The following is an 11,846-nucleotide window of genomic DNA, read 5'->3' on the forward strand; positions in this document are numbered from 1 at the left end:
AAAAAAAAAAAAAAAAAAAAAAAAAGAAAAAAGATAACTAAGAGACAGTTTAGGTATTGTCATCTGACATTTCATTTATATAATAAACTTCACCATGATTAGCGTTTAGAGTAGTGGTTATCAACTAGAGTGATTTTATGTCCCCCGACCTCCCAGGAACCTTGGCTAAAGTCCGGAGACATTTTTGATGGCCATAACTTAGCAGGATGGCACTACTGGCCTGCAGAAGGGTAGAGGACAGGGATGCTACATCCTGGATTGCACACACAGGATGGCTCCTACAGCAAAGAATTATTTGGTGCAAAATGTCAATAGTGCTGAGGTTGGGAAACTGCTCTAGGCTGCTACTATCTATCTGCATTCATATTACGATTTGTCTAATGCTTGTGAAATATCTTCCTTGATCAGTTTTCATCTGTCATCATTCTAGGTGAAAAGTGAAAAATTCGGATTCTCAAGTGTCCAATGAAAGTCTGAAAGAAACCAACCAAACAAACAAAAAAATTACAAAGACAGTGTCTGCAGATTTCTTCTATACTTCTGGAAAGATGATGCAAGACACTGGGCAATGCAATAAGAAAACTGAAGGATGATGTAATGTGATGATTTACTTCACTATTTTATCATCCTTCTAGGCTATTCTATCCTTCTTTTATATTTTCATATTATTTTAGTCTTCTTTTAGCATAGTTGGAAATAATGAATATGGATAAAATAATTTCTAGAATGATGAAATAGTAAAATATTTAAGATACAGAAAAACTAAGATCCCATGTCGTATCTTAGATTCACAAGTTTCCAATAGATACAAATTGTAACTGAAAATAGAAGTTTTATTCTACTATAAAATAAGCAGATTTCTTTTCTTTGAAATAAAAGTTCTTTTAAGAAAGAATAGTCATCAAATATCAATCCTTACAAAGTTAGAATTGTTCAAAAAATAAAGTCATATATTTTAAATTATATATGCAGAAAAGATAATTCATTTTCCAAAAAGTAGTGGTAAACGCCTTACTGAGAACACAGCTATGAATCAATAAATCAGGATTCCTAAGTGCAATATACCAGGTCTTGGTGCTGCTGTTACTGTTAATGGGATACATGTGTTTTGGACTACTTGGCCCAAAATTAATTGGCTGGTTTATCTATAGCCAACAAGGCCAAAGAAAAAGTAATATATTTGGAAACACCAATGAACACAAACATCTTCTCTTGGCATTGACACCTTTGCCCTTGAGAAATCAGGGAGAGTTAATGGTTCTTGAACCTTGTTATACTGTGGTTCCAAAGCTATGGCCAAGATTAGACAACCAGATCAATATTTAAATTCCATCTTATATACACTCTTTCCTGGGGAACCTGGGATAACGTGGTGAACACCTGCTGTTTTCTCTGCTTCCAAGCTCAACTAACAATGTATTTATGCAGGCGTACCCTGTATTATTGTGCTTTGCTTTACTGTACCTCACAGATACTGCATTTCCAACAAACTGAAGGTTTGTGGTGGTATCCCTACATAAAGCAAGTCTCCTGGCACTGTTTTTCCAAATGCATGTGCTCATTTTTTATCTCTGTGTCACATTTTGGTAATTCTTATAATATTTTAAACTTTTCATTATTATTATATATTATGATGATCTGTGATCAAAGATCTTTGATGCAACTGGGGGCACTATGAGCCAATTAAGATGGTGAACTTATTCGATAGGTGTTGTATGTTCCAACTTCTTTACCAACCAACCCTTGCTCTCTTTCCCCCTCCTCTCAGGACTCTCTATTCCCTGAGACACAACAATATTGAAATTTGGCCAATTAATAACTCTACAATGGCCTCTAAGTGTTCAAGTGAAAGGAAGAGTGCCCTGTCTCTTGCTTCACATCAAAAGCTAGAAATGATTAAGCTTTGTGAGAAATGCATGTCAAAAGCCGTACAGGCCAATGGCTAGGCCTCTGGTGCCAAACAGCCAAGTTGTGAATGCAAAGGAAAAGTTCCTGAAGAAAACTAAAAGTGCTACTTCAGTGAATGAAGTATAAGAAAACAAAACAGCCTTAATGCTGAAATGGAGAAAGTTTTAGTGGTCTAGATAGAAGATCAACCCAGCCACAACTTTTCCTTAAGTCAAAGCCTAATCCAGAGCAAGGCCATAACTCTTTTCAATTCTATGAATATTGAGAGAGACAAAGACGCAGCAGAGGAGAAGTTTGAAGCTAGCAGAGGTTGGTTTAAGAGGTTTAAAAAAGAAGCTGTGAAGCAGCAAGTGCTGATGGAGAAGCTGCTGCAAGTTCTCCAGAAGATCTAGCCAAGATAACTGATGAAGGTGGCTACACTAAGCAACAGATTTTCAATCAAAACAGTCTTATAATGGAAGAAGATGCCATCTAGGACTTTCACAGCTATAGAACAGAAGTTAATGCTTGGCTTCAAAGCTTCGGGCTGACTCTCTTGTTAGGAGCTAATGCAGCTGGTTAACTGCAATGGCAGGTTTTGAGAGGACTGACTCCAAATCTGAAAGAAGTTCTATTGTGGGTAAAATGCTATCAAATAGCATCACATGCTGCAGAGAAATCTTTCATGAAAGGAAGGGTCAATCAATGTGGCAAACTTCATTGTCATCTTAAAGAAATTGCTGTAGCCAGTCTAACATTACTTCAGCAACCACCAGCTTGATGAGTTAGCAGCCATCAACACTGAGGCAAGACCCTCCACCAGCAAAAAGATTACAACTTGCTGAAGGCTTGGATGATCATCAGCATTTTTTAGCAGTATTTTTAAAGTATGTACATTGTTGTGTTAGACATAAAGCTATCACACACTTTACAGATGACAGTATAATGTGAACAGAACTTTTATACGCACTGGGAAACCAAAACATTTGTGACTCTATTGTGATTTTTGCTTTAGTACAGTGGTCTAGAACCAAACTCACAATACCTCAGAGGTATAGCTGTACTTCAGTCTCAACTTCAAGGTGACTATCTCAGAGAGGTCTTTCCTGAACCATATATATATATATATATATATTTGCCTTTCCCCACAAATCCTCAGTTAGTTATTCTTAGCTATTGTTTTTCCTTCCTGGCACTTAACATGATTTATACAGCTGACCCTTGGACAATATAGGGGATAGGGGCACTGATCTCCTGTACAATTGAAAATCCATGTATAAATTTTGACTCCCCAAAAACTTAACTACAAATGCCTACTGTAGACTGGAAGTCTTAACAGAAACATAAACAGTTGATTAACACTTACTTGGTATATATGTACTATACACTATATTCTTGGAATAGAGTAAGACAGTGAAAAGAAAACACCATTAAGAAAATCATAAGGAAGAGAAAATTCATTTATAATACTATACTGTGTTTATTGATACTGTATATTTATGCTGTCTTTTGGCCGGGCATGATGGCTCACACCTGTAATCCTAGCACTTTGGGAGCTAGCAGAGAGAGGATCACTTGAGCTCAGGAGTTTGAGACCAGCCCAAGCAACATAGTGAGACCCCATCTCTCTCTCTTGTTTTTTGAGACGGAGTCTCACTCTGTTGCCTAGGCTGGAGTGCAGTGGCGCAATCTCGGTTCACTGCAACGTTTGCCTCCCAGGTTCAAGCGATTATCCTGCCTCAGCCTCCCGAGTAGCTAACAGGCATATGCCACAACGCCCGGCTAATTTTTGTATTTTTAGTAGAGATGGGGTTTCACCATATTGGCCAGGCTGGTCTCGAACTCCTGACCTCGTGATCCACCTGCCTCGGCCTTCAAAAATGCTAGGATTACAGGCATGAGCCACTTATCCCAGATCTTATTAAAAAAAAAAAGTTTGGCTGGGGGCGGTGGCTCACGCCTGTAATCCCAGCACTTTGGGAGGCTGAGGCGGGTGGATCACCTGACGTTAGGAGTTCGAGACCAGCCTGACCAGCATGGAGACACCCCATCCCTACTAAAAATACAAAAATTAGCTGGGCATGGTGGCGCATGCCTGTAATCCCAGCTACTCAGGAGGCTGAGGCAGGAGAATTGCTTGAACCCGGGAGACGGAGGTTGCAGTGAGCCAAGATCGCTCCATTGCACTCTAGCCTGAGCAACAAGAGCAAAACTCCATCTCGAAAAAACAAAAACAAACAAACAAAAGTTTATGTTGTCTGTTTACAAGATGAGTTGTCTGTCTGAAATAAGGGCAACTGCAACTGCAGACCTCAATATATGGTACACATCAAGCAATCCAACTTTTTGCTTGTAATGTCATGACTTTTCTCTGCTTCTTGAGAGCACCTCCAGCATCACCAGAGGCTCTCCTTACAGGCCTCATAGTGTTATTCAGTGTTCATGGTATTGCACTAACCATGACGAAAAATATGCAAGAACTGAGAGAGATCACTTTTTACTGCAATAAACAATTTACTGAAGTGATGAAGTGCTCATGTTGAGATGATCAGCATTACACAGCATTTCTGTTTGTTTTGTTTTGTTTTTTCAGACAGAGTCTTGCTCTGTCGCCCAGGCTGGAATGCAATGGCGTAATCTCGACTCACTGCAACCTCTGCCTCCCCGGTTCAAGCGATTCTCCTAACTTAGCCTCCCAAGTAGCTGGGATTACAGACACATGCCACCACACCTGGCTTTTTGTATTTTTAATAGAGACGGGATTTCACCATGTTGGCCAGGCTAATCTTGAACTCCTGACCTCAGGTGATTCACCCGCCTCGGTCTCCCAAAGTGGTGGGATTACAGGCATGAGCCACTGCGCCCAGCCTACATAGCATTTTAAGTGTATATCTGCAACGCTTGAGCTTACTACAATAGCAACAGAAGGTGGCTATGAAATTATTACAGTAGTACAGTATGTGCTACAGTTAATTTTATGCAGATACAATTTAATACTGCATCTTTATGTATTCTGCATTTCTCTTGACTATGAGTGGTACCATGTATGGTCTGTGTTTGTGTGTGTACGTTTTGATAAATTTTAACTTTTTATAATAGATTTGTGTATATTTTATGGTCGCAAATGATAAAATAGACTTGTATCTACATATATTTTATGGATTCATGACATACCTAACTTCAGTTTTTTTTGATACTTCTAGGCTATGTAGTTTGTCTCCAAGTATTTTCAAATTGTCACAAATCTCCAAAAAATTTTCCAATGTATTTATTGAAAAAAATCCACATATAAGTACATCAGTGTAGTTCAAATCCACGTTGTTCAAGGGTCAACTGTAATATTTCTGCTTTTATCTGCTTAATATCTATTTTCACCATTAGAGTGCATACTCAATGAAAGTCTGTTTAGTTCATGACTTTATTACCTAGTGCCTTTCCCAGTGCTTTACACATAGTTGGCACTCAATAAATATTTGTTAAATGAATGAAGGCAAGCCAGGGCTTTAAAAAAGCAGAGTTGCAGTAAAAATGTTAGCATACAGAGAACTTAATTCTATTGCAATATTGGTCCTAGAGCTCACAGTATCTATGCCAGTAAAATACATGGATCCTTTTCCATAAAGAAAGTATGTACCTAAATCCACAGATTATGACTGACACTTAATAAACTCAGTGATTTGCCTTACCAGTCCTGCGTGGGAATAGCTAAATCCTGCTTCTCGGGACACAGACCAATTGGCATGCTCTTCAATCACTGACATATCTGGGAACTTTACCACACTGCTGAACCAGTCAAACTCCAACTCTAAGCATGGAGTTTCCTAAGAGATGGAAGAAAAGCTATTATATATACATAAGAGAGAAGGCTTGAATGCCACTATAGTCAATATAAATTAGACTGTCATCTAATTTATGACAATAAAAACCTTACTTTATTTGGATTTGATCCAGTAACACCAATAGGGTTCAGCAAATCTTCTAATCCATGAGGTACTGGCCAAAGATTCAAAGCCATTTTTCCAGATACTAGAGTGTCTGTGTAATCAAACAAGTTTATATTTCCCCATGCCAATGGACAGTGTTCCTTAAAAAACAAAGAAAAATACTCACTAGTCTAAATTATAAAACACATTTCAAAACACTTTTCTTCGCCAGAAAGGAAAATTCAACAATCATCTCTATAATAATGGGAATATAATACCTAAAAAAAAAAAATGATTTTTCAAAGCTTAAGCCCATTCTTTCCTTTTTCCCCATTTGAAATTACATGTATTTTAATTATAAATAGAAAATATGAACCAAAGCAAGCATGAGATATTTGCATGCAATGCCTGTTATATAGTCACTTTGCATTTAAAAAAATGGTATCATAAGAACTCAAAACACATTCATCATAAATAAATTCCTGAAGCTCTCCCAAGGTATTCTTCTATATTTATTAAAAATAGGTTTGATTTATTATTTTCTTAAATAAAAAATAACATCCATTTTGTCAAAAAATTCAATCAGCGGTATAATCAGGAGTTTTTAAAGGTAAACATAATTCATGGGAAGGGCAACATCACACACCGGGACCTGTCGTGGGGTGAGGGGAGCGGGGAGGGATAGCATTAGAAGATATGCCTAATGTAAATGACAAGTTAATGGGTGCAGCACACCAACATGGCACATGTATACATATGTAACAAACCTGCACGTTGTACACATGTACCCTAGAACTTAAAGTATAATAAAAAAAAGAAAAAAAAAAGATTTACTTTATTTATACGTGTTTTATTTGTCAAATAAACATCTATCTTTACCTAAAAAAATAAATAAAAAAAGATAAAAGTAAACATAATTGTTCCTTTTGAAATACTTTACCTCTTTAGCACCCTTTCGGCCTTTAACAGAGCAAATGGAAAGGCAAAGTCGAGCAGCACGAGGAAGGTCAGGAATGTATATATCATAATTCAGCCATTCATTCCACCTATGTAAAATTTTAAAGAAAAAATAATGTATCAAAAAAAGTCTTCATCCAAAGTATATAAATGACTCCTACAAATCACCAAGAAAAGATCAACCAAACGAAAACAGGCAAGAGACTGTTTGGAAAGGCACTTTATAAGATCATATTCAAATAGTTAAACATGAAAAGGGAGTCATTATTAGTCATACAGAAAATGAAAATTAAAATCTTATGGAGATATCACTATACATAAGAATGGCTAAACTATAAAGACTGATGATGCCAAGGGGTGGTAAGGTCATGCAGTAATAGGAAATCTCATACACTTAGAGTATGGGGGTATAATTTGTTACAACCAATTTGGAAAGCATAATCAAATAAAAGTGAGCATATGTATTCCCTGTGACCCAGCTCCAATTCTAGGAATAAAACCACAGAAATGTGTGCATTTGTTAAAAGCAGAAGACATGGGTATTTATTTACTTTGTGATTGAGCTATACAATTATGGTTTGTATACTTTTATGCATGTGTGCTACATATGTCACTAAAAAACTTATTTATATATTTATATTATATACATATATTACATAATATAAATACATATTATGAATAGCAATATTTAATTATTTATATATATATAGTCATCTTTGCTCCCATAAAGTCAAATAGAAAGGCAAACTAAACAAGGTAAAATGAGTATTTCCTATTATGATTATATTTAGTTACTTTCATACATAATATAGTTTTATCCCAAGGAATGCCACTAATCTAAATAAATCAGTAGGTAAATATAAGTGATGGTACATAAAGTAATTTGAGATTGAAAAATATTATTTTAATAAAAGGTATAAAAATTCACATTCATAAGGGAAGAATAAAACACTGGTCAAAAAGTAGAACAAGATAAAAAAATTTATTCAAATTTTAATGACAAATTTCCTCATTTACTGGGTGCTAGCATGTGAAATTATGTCGTGTCTTTGGTGAACATATTTGTAAAGAAGCCACATAAATAAACAGTTTTGTATTTTAAAAATAACATTATAATACGAATAGAAGTTATGGCCTCAGAAACTCAGACTGGGAAGTAGAATCTTTATTTCCCCTTTTTGCACTAAGCTGTGTGACCCTTGCTTTGTCTTCTTGGCCCCTCCCTATGAATGGACTAATCAATAGTACCCTACCCTCATAAGGCTGATAAGTATCTCATAAAATTAAATGAGATACACACAAGCAAAGGAATTAGAATAGCAATTGGCGCCATGATAGAAGGGCTCATATGTTGAGCAGTAACTTAAAAACTTTTCAAATGTCTTCTTTATCAATTCTGGTCCAATCTTGATTATAAATAAAATAATTTTTAATCAACAATAAAATAGTATAAAAGTTATATTTTAATTAGCCAAACTAATAAACTTCATCAGTAAAATAAGTTCCATTTATTCTAGTATTTTTGCTCAAGTATGGACAAAGATTATTTAAAATATGGTCTATTTATAGAAAGAAGACATATTTAAAATGGGGAAATTTGGCAAGAATTCTAAAAGTAAAAGAAACAACAAATATTATTATTATTATTATTATTTTTTAGAGACAGGGTATTATGTGCCCAGGCTGAAGTGCAGTGGCTATTCACAGGCATGACACAGTGCACTACAGCTTCGAACTCCTGGGCTCAAGTGATCCTTGCCTCATCCACCCTTAGCCTCCTGAGTAGCTGGGATTTCAGACGCATACTACCATGCCCAGTAATAAATATAATTGTAGAAACACATAGAGAAAAATGTTATGGGACTTAAGTCCACAATGATTTAGAAAAAATTAGGCCGGGTGCAGTGGTTCACACTGGTAATCCCAGCACTTTGGGAGGCCAAGGCGGGCAGATCACCTGAGGTCAGGAGTTCAAAACCAGCCTGGCCAATATGGTGAGGCCCCATCGGTACTAAAAATGCAAACATTAGCTGGGCATGGTGGTGGGCGCCTATAATCCCAGCTACTCAGGAGGCTGAGGGAGAGGCTGCAGTGAGCCGAGTTTGTGCCATGCACTCCAGCCTGGGTGACAGAGCAAGACTCTGTCTTAAAAAAAAAAAGAAAGAAAAATTAAAGATACATCTACTTAAATGTACCAGACTTTTTATTACTCCTAAATCTTTAGAAGTGCTCATAAATTAATAATAAGTGTTCTATACTCTTTCTAAGAGAGCTATGTCCTACCAATCTACTTGTTCAGCCCTATGCTAACAAAATAAAGCATGTTTCTCTTTTCTTCTAAAGTTCATTCATCCCACAACACACAAACACACACACATATACACACACTCAATTAAGTTCTTTGTTTCTAGAAAATGGTTGCGTGCGTGTATATAGTCCAAATTGATTCTGATTCTGGGAGATACTCATAACACGAAGAAATCATAAAGCATCTAATTTAGCATAAAGGAAGCAGATTTGAAACAAATAGTAAGAATTTTAAAATCTACTTTTCTTTTAGTAACTTCATATTCACTTATCTGATTTTTTGTTTTGTAAGCACAGAAAAGTTTAAGAAGTTTACTTAAATGTTCACACTACCACCATATATACTTCACCTTTTAGACTACAGAACGCTTAAAGACAAATATAGACCTTTCTAAATAGCTATTTTACTAAAATTTCAACATTTTAATCATATATTATTAAATAAATTTATCTTTTACTTTTTTTTTTTGAGTCAGGGTATCACTCTGCCCCCCAGACTGGACTGCAGTAGTACGATCATGGCTCACTGCAGTCTCAACCTCCCTAGGCTCAGGTGATCCTCCCACCTCACCCTCCTGGGTAGCTGGGACTATAGTTACACACACCACCATCCCAGGCTAATTTTTTGTATTTTTGGTAGACCGTGTTTTGCCATGTAGCCCAGGGTGGTCTCAAACTCCTGGGCTCAAATGATCCATCTGCCTTGGCCTCCCAAAGTGTTGGGACTATAGGCATGAGCCACCACACCCAGCCTACCTTTTACTTTTATAAAGCTAGTTTAACTTTTGGTACTTGAAACAGCTAGCTAGGATAATTCTATCCAGTATTATTCTGGCGTCTTTGCTTGGGGCTTGTTGAACTCCTTGGATTGATAGGTTTATAGTTTTTAGGATTGATAGGTTTATAGTTTTACCAAATATGGAAAATTCTGGCTATTATTTTCTAAAATGTTGTTTTTCTTTTCCTCCTACAACCACCCCACTAATCAGTGTGAGGCATACAGTATGAGTGGGATATAAACTCTTGTTTTGGCAAGAATTTAAAAAGATCCTGGCTGGGCATGGTGGCTTATGCCTGTAATCCCAGCACTTTGGGAGGCCAAGGTGGGTGGATCACCTGAGGTCAGAAGTTCAAGACCAGCCTGGCCAACATGGTGAAACCCCTCTCCACCGAAAATACAAAAAATTAGCTGGGTGCAGTGGCACGTGCCTGTAGTCCCAGCTGCTCGGGAGACCCAGGCAAGAGAACTGCTGAAACTTGACTGTACTCCAGGCTGGGCCACAGAGTTAGACTTCGACTCAAAAAAAAAAATCCTGAAGTTGTTTGTTGTCACAATCTCATTTCTGACCTGAATGATATGCTTTTTGACCTACAATGGTTTATGTAGGCTGAGGAACTATCTTCCTTCCCTGTGGCAGACAAGGCTACCATCTCTTTGAACTTTACGTAGGCTCTAGAAGGGTGGCAATCTTTAGCTACAAGACCAGAACTTTTTCTTGAATGTCTCAGAACTCAGTCTAACTTCATTATGAGATTTACTTCAGGAGGAGTCACTAGTTAGCTCTATTGTTGTTTTATTATAAAGTCCAATAACAATTTGAGTTCTCTTGAAATATTACTGCTATTATATTCAGGGGTACTCTTATTCCAAAATGGTTCTATAGAGAGAAGCAAAGAAATGCAGGATAGTGAGCTATTGGATTATACTACTTTTTATTTCTTCATCACATCCAGGCAGTAATAATTTAAAATCCTCCCCATAACTCCCTCTCCCCCCTAATAAATTAATTTGCTCTCAAAGACCCTTTATTTGAATATCATAAATATCTATTCTTGGGAGTGATTTGAAGGAAACTGCCTCAGGGTAGTTTGGTTATGGAGTTGTTTGCTAACTCTTACTTCTCCTTCATGTGAATGATGATGGAGACAAGAAAAGAACAAAATGCTAGGTTTTTAATCTAACGTGGGGAATCATTAGCATAAAACTGTAACCATACTCTGCTCTCTCTTTGTTACAATGAAAAGAGACAATCAGAAACTATTCTGATAAAACTTTAGACAGAATCAATAAAATAATCCTGTGACTGATATTCATTTGACATTTCTGGTTAATTTATTAAAATATAGCTTGTATAAAGCTAATGATGAAGTATAAAAAAATACTTTTTTTTTTTGAGATCAGATCTCATTAAGGCTGGAATGCAGTGGCAGGATCATAGCTGACTGCAGCCTGGAACTCCCAGGCTCAAGCAATTCTCCTGTCTCAGCCTCCCTAATTCCCCAATGGCTGGGACTACAGGCACGTGCCATTGTGCCTAATTTTTTTTTTTTTTTTTTGAGACGGAGTCTCGCTCTGTCGCCCAGGCTGGAGTGCAGTGGCTGGATCTCAGCTCACTGCAAGCTCCGCCTCCCGGGTTCACGCCATTCTCCTGCCTCAGCCTCCCGAGAAGCTGGGACTACAGGCGCCCGCCACCTCGCCCGGCTAGTTTTTTTGTATTTTAGTAGAGACAGGGTTTCACCGTGTTAGCCAGAATGGTCTCGATCTCCTGACCTCGTGATCCGCCCGTCTCGGCCTCCCAAAGTGCTGGGATTACAGGCTTGAGCCACCGCGCCCGGCCATTTTTTTTTTTTTGAAATGGAGTCTCGCTCTGTTGCCCAGGCTGGAGTGCAGTGGTGCAATCTCAGCTCACAGCAACCTCCCAGGTTCAAGAGATTCTTCTGCCTCAGTCTCCCGAGTAGATGGGATTACAGGCACCTGCCACCCTCTGCTAA

General features: G+C 37.4%; 1 protein-coding gene across 1 annotated transcript in view; it reads right to left on the bottom strand.

Moving 5' to 3' along the window:
- The window catches only part of PIK3CA (phosphatidylinositol-4,5-bisphosphate 3-kinase catalytic subunit alpha), a 90,368-nt gene that overhangs the window by 22,377 nt on the left and 56,145 nt on the right, over positions 1-11,846 (bottom strand). Inside the window, 3 exon segments of the mRNA XM_017877282.1 lie at positions 5,574-5,708; positions 5,819-5,971; positions 6,751-6,856. Coding sequence (XP_017732771.1) covers positions 5,574-5,708; positions 5,819-5,971; positions 6,751-6,856 — 394 coding nt within the window.

Source organism: Rhinopithecus bieti, unplaced genomic scaffold, assembly GCF_001698545.2.
Source record: "Rhinopithecus bieti isolate Rb0 unplaced genomic scaffold, ASM169854v2 scaffold_76, whole genome shotgun sequence".
Classification (NCBI taxonomy): domain Eukaryota; kingdom Metazoa; phylum Chordata; class Mammalia; order Primates; family Cercopithecidae; genus Rhinopithecus; species Rhinopithecus bieti.